The 20,621-nt window shown below is 38.6% G+C and overlaps 1 protein-coding gene across 1 annotated transcript in view; it reads right to left on the minus strand.

Moving 5' to 3' along the window:
* Positions 1-1,999: 1,999 nt before the first annotated feature.
* TMEM64 (transmembrane protein 64) overlaps positions 2,000-20,621 on the minus strand; it is a 139,771-nt gene continuing 121,149 nt past the window's right edge. The window contains exon 3 of the mRNA XM_053715188.1: positions 2,000-4,112. Within this exon, the coding sequence (XP_053571163.1) occupies positions 3,933-4,112 (180 nt within the window). The 3' untranslated portion in view covers positions 2,000-3,932. The remainder of the gene's footprint in view (positions 4,113-20,621) is intronic.

Here is a 20,621-nt window from a genome sequence, read left to right on the forward strand (position 1 = left end):
GTACTAGGGGCCTCCTGTGTGGGCATAACTGGTGTAGACACAGTAGGGGATGATGTAGTATCATGTTTACTCCCCTCATTTGAGGAATCATCTTGGGCAATATCATTATCTGTTGCATTACTGTCCTTACTTTGTTTGGACACTATGGCACAATTATCACATAAATTTAAATTCGGAGACACATTGGCTTTCATACATATAGAACATAGCTTATCTGATGGTACAGACATGTTAAACAGGCTTAAACTTGTCAACAAAGCACAAAAAACGTTTTAAAATAAAACCGTTACTGTCACTTTAAATTTCAAACTGAAAACACTTTATTACTGAATATGTGAAAAAGTATGAAGGAATTGTTCAAAATTCACCAAAATTTCACCACAGTGTCTTAAAGCATTAAAAGTATTGCACACCAAATTTCAGAGCTTTAACCCTTAAATTAACGGAACCGGAGCCGTTTTTACATTTAACCCCTATACAGTCCCAGAATGAGGCTCTGTCTATAACTAGAAAGGCCCCCATCTGAAAAAGGTGTCCAACACAGTGCCTGCCGTTTTTCTAAACGTTCCCCAAGATTATAATACCAATAATTAGTTAGAATCTGCATAATATGCCTAGTAAAGCAATTGTTTTAGCCCAGAAAAATGTCTACCAGTTTTTAAGCCCTTTTTGAAGCCCTTTATTCTTTTATGTTTAACTAAGAAAATGGCTTACCGGTCCCCATGAGGGGAAATGACAGCCTTCCAGCATTACATGGTCTTGTTAGAAATATGGCTAGTCATACCTTAAGCAGAAAAGACTGCTAACTGTTTCCCCCAACTGAAGTTACTTCATCTCAACAGTCCTGTGTGGAGACAGCAATCGATTTTAGTTACTGTCTGCTAAAATCATCTTCCTCTTACAAACAGAAATCTTCATCCTTTTCTGTTTCAGAGTAAATAGTACATACCAGCACTATTTTAAAATAACAAACACTTGATAGAAGAATAAAACTACATTTAAACACCAAAAAAACTCTTAACCATCTACGTGGAGATGTTGCCTGTGCAACGGCAAAGAGAATGACTGGGGTGGGCGGAGCCTAGGAGGGATCATGTGACCAGCTTTGCTGGGACTCTTTGCCATTTCCTGTTGGGGAAGAGAATATCCCACAAGTAAGGATGACGCCGTGGACCGGACACACCAATGTTGGAGAAAAGGAATGTTGAACATCCTGAGTCAAGGCAAATAAATGTTTGAATACATATATTTAGAACTTTATAAAAAAGTGCCCAACCATAGCTTAGAGTGTCACAGAAAATAAGACTTACTTACCCCAGGACACTCATCTACATGTTTGTAGAAAGCCAAACCAGTACTGAAACGAAAATCAGCAGAGGTAATGGTATATATATATATAAGAGTATATCGTCGATCTGAAAAGGGAGGTAAGAGATGAATCTCCACGACCGATAACAGAGAACCTATGAAATAGACCCCGTAGAAGGAGATCATTGAATTCAAATAGGCAATACTCTCCTCACATCCCTCTGACATTCACTGCACGCTGAGAGGAAAACCGGGCCCCAACTTGCTGCGGAGCGCATATCAACGTAGAATCTAGCACAAACTTACTTCACCACCTCCATAGGAGGCAAAGTTTGTAAAACTGAATTGTGGGTGTGGTGAGGGGTGTATTTATAGGCATTTTAAGGTTTGGGAAACTTTGCCCCTCCTGGTAGGAATGTATATCCCATACGTCACTAGCTCATGGACTCTTGCTAATTACATGAAAGAAAAAAGAGATGAACCCAACTTTATGTAAAATCACAAAGCAGAGAAAAAGAAATAACTGTCAATGGTAAAGAATTAAATGTAAATTAAAGTAAAAAAGCCAGCGCTGCGGAATCTGTTGGCGCTCTATAAATACCTGATAATAATAATAATAATAATAATAAAGCACTAAAAGCACCACCTACCAAGAGAATGTGTACAAAAATAGAAGCTACAACGAACACTGTAACAACAAATTGCATAAGATTTATTTTGGGAATAACTTTTATATAAAACTATAATTGAAAATACAATATACACAAGATTCTTTTTAATTGCACTGGTTTGCAAACAAAATGCAAAAATTACTAGAAAACATTTCCCATAGCAAACATAATTGTATTTCTGCTTTGCAAATGTATTTTACTGTACACATGTGGTCAAGAATTAAAGTTCAGTCTCTTTCCCGAAAATTATTTAAAAAAAAATATTGTTTAAATGTACACATTAAAGGTGAAAATATTTTAAAAAATGATACCACGGAATTTAGATGCTTTTTTTATGCTGTTCCCTAAAAGAGCAGTTGGTCTAAAATACATTACGGATTAAACCTTTTTGTTTTTGAAGCACTGATGAGCCTTGATTCCAGTTTAATTTAACATTAAAGCAAATATTTATAAACTAAATAAAAAGGAAAACTAACTCTTTTAAATGACCAATGGTCTATACAGCTACATTCTACATGTCTTAACCGTTATGTTTCAACTGTTAGAACAAAAGCACAATTGCTTAAAAATCTAAATTCACATTTTAAAAAGGTCCTGAGTCTTAAAGGAGGAGACACTCCTTGATTTCAGACATAAGTGACACGGAACACCTACATTTGCTATCATGCATTTAAATTCATTTTTTTTTTTTTTTTTAAATAAAACTGGATATCTAAAATATAAATTTCTTACATTTTATATAAGTATTATGTCAAAATAAGAGTTAGTGGCGTAGAGAAGCCACTAAAGAAAAGTGCTGCAATCACATGATTCGGCTCCAGGTGTTTTAAAGGCATTACTAGTTTTTTTTCCCCCAACTTCTAAAAAACTATTTATGAGGTTTCATTTTTTTTTTTGTTTTTTTAAATACATGATAGAAACTTGGGAAGTTATGTTACCCGTTTAACATAACTTGACTACTTGGATATGCAAGAGAAAAAAATGTCAAGAGACAAAAACGTGCAAAGAAATGTGTCTACACAACACACAACATATTTGATACAATTAGTTTAACATACAAATCAAGCCGGTGGCAAGTTTAAAGCTCGTTTCAAAATTGTAAAAAAATAAATAAGCATAGAAAGTTCAAGGCCACTCAACAGAACATTTTGCATACAGTACCTCCAAATATATATATATTTTTTATATCTAAACAGATCTAAGGATTCTCCTGTTGTACTGCTACTAGTAGATAACACTGTTACACAACCACACTGTATAAATGTATATGTATGAATAACAAAAAAGAATGGCAAACATTGTTTCAAGGCGTATTTGGAAATAGTCTTAGTCTACAATAGGTTTATTTCCAAGCATGCCGTTAAAATGTTTTGACTAAACTAAAATGAAAGACAGTTGAAAATAATGAAAAATGAACTTTACAGGCTTACATAAAAAGGGAGGTTCTACCACTAACTATTACAAATCCCAGTCTCCAGACTTCTGACACTAGAGTCCACAGTCCAATTAAACCAGGTTTAAGAGCACTTTCTCCAACTTGATAGGAGGGATTAAGCTTACCTGGGCTACCTTAGAAGAGAATGGTTGCGTGGTTATAAAACACTGTCTAGGTACATAGCAATACTTCTCAAAACAAAAAGGCAAAATCACAAATAAATTTAGTTTTATACAGGTTACTTTTCATATGAAACGAAATGCATGTGTATTAATAAATAAAGTCACCAAGACACTTTTCTACTAAGAGTCACATAGTTAAGTGCATTACACTTGCCATAGCACTTAAAGAATATAAAAAGTTGCAGGAAAGTTCCAGATTGGTTGATCTGACAGGTGTCCACAAAAATATTAAAGAATATTTGCAACATTTGTTCCCTCAAGGTAAGTAGAGATCTGTAGAATCCATGATCTTGGCAATGAAGAAAGGTTTAGATTTTTTTTTCTTTTAAAAAACAATCATACAATGTTGATTCCACCAGCTGAAAACAATGTTCTTTTGCTACAGAATGCAGAGCCATTCAGTTGGCTGCCTTTAAGAGATGTCTTCAGTTCTATTTCACAAGCAATGATCGCTGCATTGAGTTCTACTTGAGCTCGGTGGACTACATAAAACATTAGTGCTATGCTTATCACAATCTGTGGAAGAAAAGGGGAGAGAAAAAAAAACTATTTTAGCTATCACAAAAACATTTTATTTTACAAACACATTTGCGTTATTATATAAACAAAGACATTGATTTAAATTTACATTAAATGAGACAGTCTACACCAGAATTCTTATTGTTTAAAAAGATAATCCCTTTATAACCCATTCCCCAGTTTTGCATAACCAACACTGTAATATTAATATACTTTTAACCTCTGTGATTATTTTATATCTAAAGCCTCTGCAGACTGCCCCTTTATTTCAGTTCTTTTGACAGACCTGCATTTTAGCCAATCAGTGCTGACTCCTAGGTAACTCCGGGTGCATAAGCACAATGTTATATATATGGCACACATTAACCAACGCCCTCTAGTTGTGAAAAACTGTCTTAGCCCCTGAAGCGGCCTTCAGGGGCTAAGAAATTAGCACATGAGCCTGCCTAGGTTTAGCTTTAAACTAAGAATACCAAAAGAATAAAGCAAAATAGAAAAAAGTAAATTGGAAAGTTGTTTAAAATTAAATGCCCTATCTGAATCATGAAAGCTTATTCTTGATTAGACTGTCCCTTTAACACCAAGCAAAAAACGCAAGGAAATTCCTGATTTTCGGTGGTCTCAACGGAAATTCAAGATAAAACAATTTATGTAAGAATTTACCTGATAAATTAATTTCTTTCATGTAATTGGCAAGAGTCCATGAGCTAGTGACGTATGCGATATACAATCCTACCAGGAGGGGCAAAGTTTCCCAAACCTCAAAATGCCTATAAATACACCCCTCACCACACCCACAATTCAGTTTAACGAATAGCCAAGTAGTGGGGTGAAAAAGAAAAGAGTAAAAAGCATCAAAGGAATTTGGAAATAATTGCTTTATACAAAAATAATCACCACCATAAAAAGGGTGGGTCTCATGGACTCTTGCCAATATGAAAGAAATTAATTTATCAGGTAAGTTCTTACATAAATTATGTTTTCTTTCATGTAATTGGCAAGAGTTCATGAGCTAGTGACGTATGGGATAAAAATACTCAAGATGTGGAACTCCACACAAGAGGGAGGGAAAAAATAATAACAGCCATTTTCCGCTGAGAAAATTAAATCCACAACCAAAAAAAAATATTTTTTTTCCTCATAAATGAAAGAAAAAACTTAAATCATAAGCAGAGGGATCAAACTGAAACAGCTGCCTGAAGAACTTTTCTACCAAAAACTGCTTCTAAAGAATCAAACACACCAAACGGTGGAATTTAGTAAATGTATGCAAAGAAGATCAAGTTGCTGCTTTGCAAATCTGATTAACTGAAGCTTCATTCTTAAAAGCCCACGACATGGAGACTGATCTAGTAGAATGAGCTGTAATTCTCTGAGGCGGGGCCTGACCCGGCTCCAAATAATCCTGATGAATCAAAGGCTTTAACCAAGATGCTAAGGAAATGGCAGAAGCCTTTTGACCTTTCCTAGAACCAGAAAAGATAACAAATAGACTAGAAGTCTTCCTGAAATCTTTAGTAGCTTCAACATAATATTTCAAAGCTCTTACCACATCCAAAGAATGCAAGGATTTCTCCAAAGAATTCTTAGGATTAGGACACAAAGAAGGGACAACAATTTCTCTATTAATGTTGTTAGAATTCACAAACTTAGGTAAGAATTTAAATAAAGTCTGCAAAACTGCCTTATCCTGATGGAAAATCAGAAAAGGAGATTCACAAGAAAGAGCAGATAATTCAGAAACTCTTCTAGCAGAAGAGAGGGCCAAAAGGAACAACACTTTCCAAGAAAGTAGTTTAATGTCCAAAGAATGCATAGGCTCAAAAGGAGGAGCCTGTAAGGCCTTCTAAACCAAATTAAGACTCCAAGGAAGAGAGATTGATTCAATGACAGGCTTGATATGCACCAAAGCCTGTACAAAACAGTGAATATCAGGAAGCTTAGCAATCTTTCTGTGAAATAAAACCGAAAGAGCAGAGATTTGTCCCTTTAAGGAACTTGCAGACAAACCTTTATCCAAACCATCCTGAAGAAACTGTAAAATTCTAAGAATTCTAAAAGAATGCCAGGAGAATGAAATATAAAAGTCTTTCAAGCTCGATAATAAATCTTCCTGGAAACAGATTTACGAGCCTGATGGAAAAACGGACCTTGAGACAGAAGGTCTAGGCCTTACTGGAAGTGGACATCCGAACAAGATCCGCATACCAAAACCTGTGAGGCCATGCTGGAGCTACCAGCAACACAAACGATTGTTCCATGATGATTTTGGAAATCACTTTTGGAAGAATAACTAGAGGCGGGAAGATATAAGCAGGTTGGTAACACCAAGAAACTGAAGGGAATGACTGAGACTGAAAGTTCCGACAAGCTGAAACCAATTTTAATCATCTCTTGTCTGTTAGAGACAGAGTCATGGACACAATCTACCTGGAAACCTAAAAAGGTGACCCTTGTCTGAGGAATCAAAGAACTTTTTGGTAAATTGATCCTCCAACCATATCTTTGAAGAAACAACACTAGTTGATTTGTGTGAGGTTCTGCAGAATGTAAAGACTGAGCTAGTACCAAGATATCATCCAAATAAGGAAATACCGCAATACCCCGATCTCTGATTACAGAGAGTAGGGCACGAGAACCTTCGAAAAGATTCTTAGAGCTGTCGCTAGGCCAAATGGAAGAGCGACAAATTGGTAATGCTTGTCTAGTAAAGAGAATCTCAGAAACTGATAAAGGTCTGGGTGAATCGGAATATTAAGATAAGCATCCTGTAAGTCAATTGTGGACATATAATGCCCTTGCTGAACAAAAGGCATAATAGTCCTTATAGTCAACATTTTGAAAGTTGGCACTCTTACATAACGATTCAAAATTTTCAGATCCAGAACTAGCCTGAAAGAATTTTCTTTCTTTAGGACAATGAATAGATTTGAATAAAACCCCAGACCCTGTTCCTGAAGTGGAACTGGTATGATTACCCCTGAAAGCTCCAGGTCTGAAACACACTTCAGAAAAGCTTGAGCCTTTACTGGATTTACCGGGATGCGTGAGAGAAAAAAACCTTCTCACATGAGGTCTTACTCTGAATCCTATTCGGTACCCTCGAGAGACAATACTCTGATTCCAATGATTTTGGACAGAATCTGCCCAAATGTTTAGGAAGAATCTTAATCTGCCCCCTACCAGCTGAGCTGGAATGAGGGCCGCACATTCCATTCATGCAGACTTGGGGGCTGGCTTTTTTTTTTTTATTTTGTTGTTTGTATTAAACATTTTTATTGAGGAATTGCATATTACAGTGGTTTGAGACACCAAAGAAGGGAGAAAAGAAAAGAAATAAATAAAAACAAAAATTATACATTCAGCGATATGGAAAACATTCTGGTGGTTCTTGGTTGATTTTCCTCATTTTGGTCCCTTTTAGACATATTATGGACCACTCTTGGATCCTTATTTACAATATATAGGAAACATATAGGGATAAATAAACAAACAAAACATACACAAAACTGGTCATGTCATATTTGATATACAGGGTTGTACAGTGTCATCAGATAATTGACAAACATTAATGTACCTGATAATGCTCTTTCCCTATTATTCTCTCCCCCTAGCTGTAATCAAGTCACTCGTGCTTTTAAATTGATAGGTTATGATAGGTAGGGGTTATAGCAGAACACTTATACACCGGCATATGCTTCCATGAGAAAAATTGTACAAAAATTGATCAGTTATGAGAGACAGCTGTATTGGCCATAATTGGGGATAACTAAGATCTATAGGGCCAAATTATATTTAAGAGATATTTGGTATGCATAGTTATACTTAAGGGAAATGACTTTATTGCTATGTTCGCCCCTCAGTGTGAGATAGACCGTTCCATGTCTTTAAAATCTATAAGCAATTACAATTAGTGACATAGGAACCCAGCTGGGGAACGTAAAAAATATTATAAGACAGTATTGTGTAAGAGGGTAAGATGCTAATATGCTATTCAATTAAGCCTCAGTATATTGGAAACTGAGGAGATTAGGCATTCGCCAGACAAAGGTTTACACTCTACCGGTGATTCTAATTGCGAGTATGTCAGCACCTTCAATGTATCCGGAACTGCTAAAGCGTGTATATTAGTGTTGTTTGTGTCCAGCGCACAGCCAAAGAGTTTCCCGGCCGTAAGCCGCAGAGCGAGGGCCAAGTTGACAGTGAAGCTAGAATTATTTGAATCAATCTTTGCTGTATAAGAGCTCTGCACTAACTGTGTCCGCAGCGCCAAGCTACCATTAGGCAAGGTGAAAACATGTATTCTTAAGAGTGAGTAGTATATAACAGGCACATATATAAAGTGTAACTACGTCCACATGTAAAAATGTGAATATGGTAGGAAAATAAACAGAATTAGCCTGAACATATTACAGTACCTGGCCTCTCAAGATTTAAAGTAGACACCATTGAATTATCAGCGTCCATTTGGCATGGTTGCAATCAAGAGCAATCAGTTTGTTTGTCTGTCACCAGTTATTTTCCTCCACAACACATCAGCCAATATTTAGTATTATTATACACATTTTTTTGCCTTCACAACAATATAGGAAATAACCAATTAACTTTTAAACATGAAAAATAAGGCTTAACAACATATATTGGTAAATGACGTTCCTCTAGAGAGCCCATGGAGAAAGTAAAAATAAAACTAGCTGTTTGTTAGCGGGTTTACCCAGTGAGCTCAGTCAGGTGTATTCTGTCTGAGAGGGGTATCTGCAGACTACCCCTCTCCTGTGTCTGGAAAGTGTCCATCGCTGTGAAAGCAAGAGGTATCCTTAATCGGAGTGAGTGTATGATTCCACCATCTTGTCTCACCCAGCAATTTTAGGGTAACAGTATATGCAATAATGCCCTGCGGTTCTTCAGAGCATGTAGCTGTCTGACTCCCCAGTGTCTCCATTTTCCAAATACCTGTGTACCGGCTGTAAACAAGACCATCGCCTGTGTCATAGTGTGCCCTGGGGCCAATCTCCGCTTCACCATTCTCCATCTCAGCTGACATACCTTTCTGTGAGCCCTCAATCTCCTCCAGAAGCTCAACGTGTTTCCGATTTGGATCCGCTCGCTGGGGCCTGCTTGGTGTTCCCGCGGGTATCAATATTTGAAGAGCAGGTGATGCTAGGCGCGGTCTCCATTGTTAAGAAGCCCAGTTACTGTTCCCCCTCCTTTGGTAAGTAAGTAGCCTGAGGCCGGTTTAGAAACCACCAGCTTCTGTGGCTCTCCATGACATGGGGTATAGCCTTGTTGCTTTGTGGTGTTGCTTTGCTGTTAGGCGTGCTGTAGAGATATTGCCATTTTGGCTGATAAATTCAGGAAGACTCTCTCACGAAGTGCTCAGTGTATTTTTGTACATATTTTATTTATTAGGAAATCGTAAGGGGCTTTGTCGATTAATTTGTCAAAGAGTCTTTCTAATTTCTCAAAAGATGGTGTTGAGTAGCAGTATGGCTCCAATTCTTTGATGTAGGTCATTGTGAGGGATAATGCAAACAGTGCTGTTCACAGCTTTTCTGTTCACAAGCTTCCTGGTGTATATATCAAAGAGTTCCCTTAATATCCAGCCAGAGGGAGATAATGAAGAGATTCAGTAAGTCGAGTCTTCAACAGCACTGATGACCTGGCTTTTCCCGGGGGGAGGTGTATACCAAATAGAAGGCCGCCGCCTTAGGCCTTGTTCCGATCTGAGTCCCCAATATCATGAAAACGGCCAGAATAAGTTATGTAGAATTCCAGTTGCCAGAACTGTGAGGTTTTCTGTTAAAATGATCTTATTCTTGCTGTATAATGTTAATAATCGGTAGATTATTAAGGATTCCGTTGGAGCCTGCAGAAAATGCGTCCTATTCAGAACACTGCATGGACACGCCCCCCGGCTTTGTTTTTTTTAAACGGTTTGGATTTACCAAGGTTTCCAATTGAAATCAGATTCTTTGGGGGAAGGATTAGGTTTCTGTTCCTTATTTTGTCAAAAGGAACGAAAGCGGTTAGAAGCTCTAGATTTACCCTTAGGTCTTTTATCCTGAGGCAAAAAAAACTCCCTTCTCCCCAGTGACAGTTGAAATAATCGAATCCAACTGAGAACCAAATAATTTATTACCTTGGAAAGAAAGATAGTAATCTAGAATTAGATACCATGTCAGCATTCCAATATTTAAGTCACAAAGCTCTTCTAGCTAAAATAGCTAAAGACACAGATTTAACATCAATTTTGATATCAAAAATGGCATCACAAATAAAATGATTAGCATGCTGAAGCAAGCGAACAATGCTAGACAAATCAGAATCAGTTTCCTGTTGCGCTAAACTTTCCAACCAAAAAGTTGATGCAGCTGCAACATCAGCCATAGAAATGGCAGGCCTGAGGAGATGACCAGATTATAAATAAGCTATCCTTAGAAAAGGTTCAAGTTTCCTATCTAAAGGGTCTTTAAAAGAAGTACCATCTTCCATAGGAATAGTAGTACGTTTAGCAACAGTAGAAATAGCACCATCAACTTTGGGGATCTTTTCCCAAAACTCCACTATAACTGCTGGCAAAGGATACAATTTTTTAAACCTTGAAGAAGGAATAAAAGAAGTACCAGGCCTATTCCATTCCTTAGAAATCATATCAGAAATAGCATCAGGAACTGGAAAAACCACAGGAGGTTTATAAATAGAATTTAAACGTTTACTAGCTTTAATATCAAGAGAACTAGTTTCCTCAATTGAAGGAACAACAGGCATAGTACTATTACTGATGGACACATTCTCTGCATGTAAAAGCTTATCATGACAACTATTACATGCCACAGCTGGAGATATAATCTCCACAAATTTACAACAAATGCACTTAGCTTTGGTAGAACTGTTATCATGCAGCAGGGTTCCAACAGTGGTTTCTGAGACAGGATCAGATTGAGACATCTTGCAAATGTAAGAGAAAAAACAACATATAAAGCAAATTTATCAATTTCCTTATATGGCAGTTTCAGGAATGGGAAAAAAATGCAAACAGCATAGCCCTCTAACATAGAAAAAGGCAAGAGACACATAGGAATGGGGTTTTAAATAATGAAATTATTTGGCGCCAAGTATGACGCACAACGTAACTGAAATTTTTTTGGCGCTAACAACATCCAGAAATGACACACCCGCGTCATTGACGACGCAACCTTGAGCAAGGAACTTGGCGTCAACTAAGATGCCAGAAATGACAAATTTGCATAATTGGACGTAACTAGGCGCCAAAAAATTCTTGCACCAAGAATGGCGCAAAAAACTTCGGCATTTTGCGCCCTCGCGAGCCTAATTTTGCCTGCAAAATTTAAAGAGAAAAAAGTCAATAGAAAAAAAAAAAAAGACTATACCCCAGGTAAGAAAAAATATTTTCCTAAATATGCTTTTCCCAAATATGAAACTGATAGTCTGCAAAAGGAAATATACATAAACCTGACTCATGGCAAATATAAGTACAATACATATATTTAGAACTTTATATTAATACATAAAGTGCCATTCCATAGCTGAGAGGTGTCTTAAGTAATGAAAACATACTTACCAAAAGACACCCATCCACAAATAGCAGATAGCCAAACCAGTACTGAAACCTTTATCAGTAGAGGTAATGGAATATGAGAGTATATTGTCTATCTGAATAAGGGAGGTAGGAGATGAATCTCTAAGGCCGATAACAGAGAACCTATGAAATAGATCTTCCGTGAGGAAAACCATTATATTCAATAGGTGATACTCTCTCCACAACCCTCTGACATTCGCTGTACTCTGAGAGGAATCAGGCATCAAAATGCTTAGAAGCACATATTAATGTAGAATCTAAGCACAAACTTACTTCACCACCTCCATAGGAGGCAAAGTTTGTAAAACTAAATTGCGGGTGTGGTGAGGTTTGGGAAACTTTGCCACTCCTGGTAGGAGGGGCAAAGGCATTTTGAGGTTTGGGAAACTTAGCCCCTCCTGGTAGGATTGTATATCCCATATGTCACTAGCTCATGGACTCTTGCCAATTACATGAAAGAAAATGAGTTCCCCAAGCACTGCCATATCCAGTCATTCGACCGAAAACAAACAGAGAAAGGAGAAACCATAGGGTGCAGTGGTGACTGTAGTTTAAAATTAAAAAATACCTGCCTTAAAATGACAGGGTGGGCCGTGGACTGGATACACCACAAGAGAAATAAATTTATCAGGTAAGCATAAATTATGTTTTCTCTTGTAAGGTGTATCCAGTCCACGGATCATCAATTACTTGTGGGATACCAATACCAAACCTAAAGTACACGGATGAAGGGAGGGACAAGGCAGGTACTTAAACGGAAGGTACCACTGCCTGTAAAACCTTTCTCCCAAAAATAGCCTCCGAAGAAGCAAAAGTATCAAATTTGTAGAATTTTGAAAAAGTATGAAGCGAAGACCAAGTCGGCGCCTTGCAAATCTGTTCAACAGAAGCCTCATTTTTAAAGGCCCATGTGGAAGCCACAGCTCTAGTAGAATGAGCTGGTATCCTTTCTGGAGGCTGCTGGCCAGCAGTCTCATAGGCTAAGCGGATTATGCATCTTAGCCAAAAAGAAAGAGAGGTTGCCGAAGCCTTTTGACCTCTCCTCTGTCTAGAGTAGACAACAAACAAAGCAGATGTTTGACGAAAATCTTTAGTAGCTTGTAAGTAAAACTTTAAAGCACGAACCACGTCCAGATTGTGTAATAGACGTTCCTTCTTTGAAGAAGGATTAGGACACAAAGACGGAACAACAATCTCTTGATTGATATTCTTGTTAGATACCACCTTAGGTAAAAACCCAGGTTTGGTACGCAGAACTACTTTATCTGCATGGAAGATCAGATAAGGAGAATCACATTGTAAGGCAGATAACTCGGAGACTCTACGAGCCGAGGAAATGGCTACCAAAAAAAAAACTTTCCAAGATAAAAGTTTGATATCTATGGAATGAAGAGGTTCAAACGGAACCCCCTGAAGAACTTTAAGAACCAAATTTAAGCTCCAAGGTGGAGCAACAGGTTTAAACACAGGCTTGATTCTAAATAAAGCCTGACAAAATGCCTGAACGTCTGGGACATCCGCCAGATGCTTGTGCAAAAGAATAGATAGCGCAGAAATCTGTCCCTTTAAGGAATTAGCTGACAATCCTTTCTCCAATCCTTCTTGGAGAAAAGATAATATCCTGGGAATCCTGACCTTACTCCATGAGTAGCCCTTGGATTCACACCAATAAAGATATTTACGCCATATCTTATGATAGATTTTCCTGGTGACAGGCTTTCGTGCCTGAATTAAGGTATCAATGACTGACTCGGTGAAACCACGCTTTCATAAAATCAAGCGTTCAATCTCCAGACAGTCAGCCTCAGAGAAATTAGATTTGGATGGTTGAAAGGACCTTGAAGTAGAAGGTCCTGTCTCAGCGGCAGAGTCCATGGTGGAAAAGATGACATGTCCACTAGATCTGCATACCAAGTCCTGCGTGGCCACGCAGGCACTATCAAGATCACTGATGCTCTCTCCTGCTTGATCTTGGCAATCAGACGAGGGAGCAGAGGAAACGGTGGAAACACATAAGCCAGGTTGAAGGACCAAGGCGCTGCTAGAGCATCTATCAGCGTTGCCTTGGGGTCCCTGGACCTGGATCCATAACAAGGAAGCTTGGCATTCTGGCGAGACGCCATGAGATCCAGTTCTGGTTTGCCCCAACGATGAACCAATTGTGAAAACACCTCCGGATGGAGTTCCCACTCCCCTGGATGAAAAGTTTGTTGACTTAGAAAATCCGCCTCCCAATTCTCTACACCTGGGATATGGATAGCTGATAGGTGGCAAGAGTGAATCTCTGCCCAGCGAATTATCTTTGAGACTTCTAACATCGCTAGGGAACTCCTTGTTCCCCCTTGATGGTTGATGTAAGCCACAGTCGTGATGTTGTCAGACTGAAATCTGATGAACCTCATTGTCGCTAGCTGAGGCCAAGCCTGAAGAGCATTGAATATCGCTCTTAGTTCCAGAATGTTTATTGGAAGGAGTGACTCCTCCCGAGTCCATGATCCCTGAGCCTTCAGGGAGTTTCAGACTGCACCCCAACCTAGAAGGCTGGCATCTGTCATTACAATTGTCCAATCTGGCCTGCGAAAGGTCATACCTTTGGACAGATGGACCCGAGATAGCCACCAGAGAAGAGAATCCCTGGTCTCTTGATCCAGATTTAGTAGAGGGGACAAATCTGTGTAATCCCCATTCCACTGACTGAGCATGCAGAGTTGCAGCGGTCTGAGATGTAGGCGTGCAAACGGCACTATGTCCATTGCCGCTACCATTAAGCCGATTACTTCCATGCACTGAGCCACCGAAGGGCGAGGAATGGAATAAAGAACACGGCAGGAATTTAGAAGTTTTGATAACCTGGACTGCGTCAGGTAAAATTTTCATTTCTACAGAATCTATCAGAGTCCCTAGGAAGGAAACTCTTGTGAGGGGGAATAGAGAACTCTTTTCCTTGTTCACCTTCCACCCATGCGACCTCAGAAATGCCAACACTATGTCCGTATGAGACTTGGCAATTTTGAAGTTTGACGCCTGAATCAGGATGTCGTCTAAATAAGGGGCCACTGCTATGCCCCGCGGCCTTAGGACTGCCAGAAGCGACCCCAGAACCTTCGTAAAAATTCTTGGGGCTGTAGCTAACCCAAAGGGAAGAGCTACAAACTGGTAATGCCTGTCTAGGAAAGCAAACCTGAGAAACCGATGATCTTTGTTTATCGGAATGTGAAGATAAGCATCCTTTAAATCCACTGTAGTCATGTATTGACCCTCCTGGATCATAGGTAGGATGGTACGAATAGTCTCCATCTTGAATGATGGAACTCTGAGGAATTTGTTTAAGATCTTTAGATCCAAAATTGGTCTGAAAGTTCCCTCTTTTTTGGGAACTACAAACAGATTTGAGTAAAATCCCTGTCCCTGTTCCTCTTTTGGAACTGGATGGATCACTCCCATAACTAGGAGGTCTTGTACATAGTGTAAGAATGCCTCTCTCTTTATCTGGTTTGCAGATAATTGTGAAAGGTGAAATCTCCCTTTTGGGGGGGAAGCCTTGAAATCCAGAAAATATCCCTGGGATATAATTTCCAACGCCCAGGGAACCTGGACATCTCTTGCCCACGCCTGGGCGAAGAGTGAAAGTCTGCCCCCTATTAGATCCGTTACCGGATAGGGGGCCATTCCTTCATGCTGTCTTAGAGGCAGCAGCAGGCTTTTTTGGAACCTTGTTCCAGGTCTGGTTAGGTCTCCAGACCGTCTTGGAATGAGCAAAAGTTCCTTCTTGTTTTGCATTAGAGGAAGTTGATGCCGCACTTGCCTTGAAGTTTCGAAAGGCACGAAAATTAGACTGTTTGGCCCTTGATTTGGACCTATCCTGAGGAAGGGCATGACCTTTTCCTCGAGTGATATCAGCAATAATCTCTTTCAAACCAGGCCCGAATAGGGTCTGCCCCTTGAAGGGAATGTTAAGCAGCTTAGACTTTGAAGTAACGTAATCTGACCATGATTTAAGCCATAGCGCTCTGCGCGCCTGGATAGCAAAACCAGAATTCTTAGCCGTTAGTTTAGTCAAATGAACAATGGCATCAGAAACAAAATAATTGGCTAGCTTAAGTGCTCTAAGCTTGTCAAGTATGTCATCTAATGGAGTCGTTACCTGTAAAGCCTCTTCCAGAGACTCAAACCAGAACGCCGCAGCAGCAGTGACAGGAGCAATGCATGCAAGGGTCTGTAGGATAAAACCTTGTTGAATAAACATTTTCTTAAGGTAACCCTCTAACTTTTTATCCATTGGATCTAAGAAAGCACAACTGTCCTCGACAGGGATAGTAGTACGCTTTGCTAGAGTAGAAACTGCTCCCTTCACCTTAGGAACTGTCTGCCATAAGTTCCGTGTGGTGGCGTCTATTGGAAACATTTTTCTAAAAATAGGAGGGGGAGAGAACGGCACACCTGGTCTATCCCATTCCTTAGTATTAATTTCTGTAAACCTTTTAGGTATTGGAAAAACATCAGTGCACACCGGCACTGCATAGTATTTATCCAGTCTACACAATTTCTCTGGCACTGCAATTGTATCACAGTCATTCAGAGCAGCTAAAACCTCCCTGAGTAACACGCGGAGGTGTTCAAGCTTAAATTTAAATGTAGAGATATCAGAATCAGGTTGCATCATCTTCCCTGAGTCAGAAACATCACCCACAGAAAGAAGCTCTCCTTCTTCAGCTTCTGCATATTGTGAGGCAGTATCAGACATAGCTCTTAAAGCGTCAGTATGCTCTGTATTTCGTCTAACTCCAGAGCTATCTCGCTTTCCTCTAAATTCAGGTAGTCTGGCTAATACCGCTGACAGTGTATTATCCATGACTGCCGCCATGTCTTGTAAAGTAAACGCTATGGGCGCCCTAGATGTACTTGGCGCCATTTGAGCGTGAGTCCCTTGAGCGGGAGTCAATGGATCTGACACGTGGGGAGAGTTAGTCGGCATAACTTCCCCCTCGTCAGATTCCTCTGGTGATAAATTTTTTAAAGACAGAATATGATCTTTATTGCTTAAAGTGAAATCAGTACATTTGGTACACATTCTAAGAGGGGGTTCCACCATGGCTTTTAAACATAATGAACAAGGAGTTTCCTCTATGTCAGACATGTTTGTACAGACTAGCAATGAGACTAGCAAGCTTGGAAAACACTTTAGATCAAGTTAACAAGCAAATATAAAAAACGATACTGTGCCTTTAAGAGAAACAAATTTTTACAGTGTGTATAATAAGCTAACAGAGCATTGCACCCACTTGCAAATGGATGATTAACCCCTTAGTTCAAAAAACGGACCAAAAAAACGTTTAACAGTCACACCAAACTGCCACAGCCTTGCTGTGGGCCTAGTAACACAGTGGAAAGCCTCAGGAAACTGTTTCTAGGCAAATTTAAGCCAGCCATGTGGAAAAAACTAGGCCCCTATAAAGTTTTATCACCAAAGTATATATAAAAACGTTTAAACATGCCAGCAAACATTTTATATTGTAAATATATAAGAGTATTACCTCAGAAAGTAAGCATGATACCAGTCGTTATTAAATCACTGTATTCAGGCTTACCTTACATAAATTTGGCATCAACAGCATTTTCTAGCATTCACATCTTCTAGAAAAATCTTAACTGCAAATACCTCATAGCAGGATAACCTGTACGCCATTCCCCCGCTGAAGTTATCTCTCTCTTCAGTCATGTGTGAGAACAGCAATGGATCTTAGTTACAACCTGCTAAGATCATAGAAATCACAGGCAGATTCTTCTATTTTTCTACCTGGGACAAAAATAGTACAACTCCGGTACCATTTAAAAATAATAAACTTTTGATTGAAGCAAAATAACAGCTACATTTCACCACTTCTCTCTTACTACCTCCATGTTTGTTGAGAGTTGCAAGAGAATGACTGGATATGGCAGTTAGGGGAGGAGCTATATAGACAGCTCTGCTGTGGGTGTCCTCTTGCAACTTCCTGTTGGGAATGAGAATATCCCACAAGTAATGGATGATCCGTGGACTGGATACACCTTACAAGAGAAATTACTGTGCCACCAGAATATTGCAGAGAGATTTCATTTTACATTAACATTCAAAGTAGGGACACTCAAATGTATTGCACAAAAAAAACTGTGTGGATTGGGATACCAAAAAACCTTCCAGCTAACTTATTCAAAGACTCTTCCCAACATATGTAATCTATGTAAAATATAGCAACAGAACGGTTTGTCAACCAAACACACATTACTAAAACTATAGCAACAGGTTTCTTGTGCCAGTCAATGCATCTTCCATTTTCCTGGGCTGTGATAAATATCTATTCATTTCTGTCAATTGAATTGATTTGTGTCAAATACAAAGGCTCTCCACAGAATTTTTCTTTTTTTCCACAAGGACACATCTCAAAATTGAAATATAATATTCTATATATATATATAAAAAAATGATTTAAAACAGGATTTAAAATCACTAGTTAGTGAGATTCGATTTAATCCATGGCTTTCTACATAAAAGGTTTAATTAAGTTTCCAATTACATCAGAAAATTAATGATTTCGGTCTATACTATTAGAAGTACATAAATAATTTTGAAATTATTGGGAGGTGAACAATCGCCAGTGTAATAGGGTAATCATTCATAATTTATCAACTTTTCAGTTACCTTAAAGGGACACTGAACCCAAATGTTTTCTTTTGTGATTCAGAAAGAACATGACATTTTAAGCAACTTTCTAATTTACTCATATTATCAAATTTTCTTCATTCTCTTGGTATCTTAATTTGAAATGCAAGAATTTAAGTTTAGATGCCGGCCAATTTTTGGTGAACAACCTGGGTTGTTCTTGCTTATTGGTGGATAAATTCATCCACCAATAAAAAGTGCTGTCCAGATGTCTGAACCAAAGAAGAAAAAAAAGCTTAGATGCCTTCTTTTTCATATAAAGTTAGCAAGAGAACAAAAATTGATAATGAGTAAATTAGAAAGTTGCTTAAAATTGCATGTTCTATCTGAATCACAAAAGAAAAAACATAATTTATGTAAGAACTTAACTGATAAATTCATTTCTTTCATATTAGCAAGAGTCCATGAGCTAGTGACGTATGGGATATACAATCCTACCAGGAGGGGCAAAGTTTCCCAAACCTCAAAATGCCTATAAATACACCCCTCACCACACCCACAAATCAGTTTAATGAATAGCCAAGAAGTTGGGTGATAAGAAAAAAGTGCGAAAGCATAAAAAATAAGGAATTGGAATAATTGTGCTTTATACAAAAAAATCATAACCACCATAAAAAGGGTGGGCCTCATGGACTCTTGCTAATATGAAAGAAATGAATTTATCAGGTAAGTTCTTACATAAATTATGTTTTCTTTCATGTAATTAGCAAGAGTCCATGAGCTAGTGACGTATGGGATATAAATACCCAAGATGTGGAACTTCCACGCAAGAGTCACTAGAGAGGGAGGGATAAAATAAAGACAGCCAATTCCGCTGAAAAACAATCCACAACCCAAAAAAGTGAAACAAATTGAAACTATAAGCAGAAGAATCAAACTGAAACAGCTGCCTGAAGTACTTTTCTACCAAAAACTGCTTCAGAAGAAGAAAACACATCAAAATGGTAGAATTTAGTAAAAGTATGCAAAGAAGACCAAGTAGCTGCTTTGCAAATTTGATCAACTGAAGCTTCATTCCTAAACGCCCAGGAAGTAGAAACTGAGCTAGTAGAATGAGCTGTAATTCTTTGAGGCGTAGTTTTACCCGACTCAACATAAGCATGATGAATCAAAGACTTTAGCCAAGATGCCAGAGAAACGGCAGAAGCCTTCTGGCCTTTCCTGGAACCGGAAAAGATAACAAATAGACTAGAAGTCTTTCAGAAATCTTTAGTAGCTTCAACATAATATTTCAAAGCTCTAACTACATCCAAAGAATACAACAATCTTTCCTTAGAATTCTTAGGATTAGGACATAATGAATGAAACACAATTTCTCTACTAATGTTGTTAGAATTCACAACCTTAGGTAAAAATTTAAATGAAGTTCGCAACACCGCCTTATCCTGATGAAAAATCAGAAAAGGAGACTCACAAGAAAAAGCAGATAATTCAGAAACTCTTCTAGCAGAAGAGATGGCCAAAAGAAACAAAACTTTCCAAAAAAAGTAATTTAATATCCAGCGAATGCATAGGTTCAAACGGAGGAGCTTGAAGAGCCCTCAAAACCAAATTCAAACTCGGAGGAGAAATTGACTTAATGACAGGTTTAATACGAACCAAAGCCTGTACAAAACAATGAATATCAGGAAGATTAGCAATCTTTCTGTGAAACAGCACAGAGAGAGCAGAAATTTGTCCTTTCAAGGAACTTGCAGACAAGCCTTTATCCAGACCATCCTGGAGAAACTGTAAAATTCTAGGAATTCTAAAAGAATGCCAAGAAAAATGATGAGAAGAACACCAAGCAATGTAAGTCTTCCAGACTCGATAATATATCTTCCTAGACACAGATTTACGAGCCTGCAACATAGTATTAATTACGGAGTCAGAGAAGCCTCTATGACTGAGAATCAAGCGTTCAATCTCCATACCTTCAAATTTAATGATTTGAGATCCTGATGGAAAAAAAGACCTTGCGATAGAAGGTCTGTTCTTAACGGAAGAGTCCAAGGTTGGCAAGTAGCCATCTGAACAAGATCCGCATACCAAAACCTGTGAGGCCATGCTGGAGCCACCAGCAGAACAAACTAACGCTCCTTTAGAATCTTGGAGATCACTCTTGGAAGAAGAACTAGAGGCGGAAAGATATAGGCAGGATGATACTTCCAAGGAAGTGACAATGCATCCACTGCCTCCGCCTGAGGATCTCTGGATCTGGACAGAT

This window comes from Bombina bombina, chromosome 5 (genome assembly GCF_027579735.1).
Source record: "Bombina bombina isolate aBomBom1 chromosome 5, aBomBom1.pri, whole genome shotgun sequence".
Classification (NCBI taxonomy): domain Eukaryota; kingdom Metazoa; phylum Chordata; class Amphibia; order Anura; family Bombinatoridae; genus Bombina; species Bombina bombina.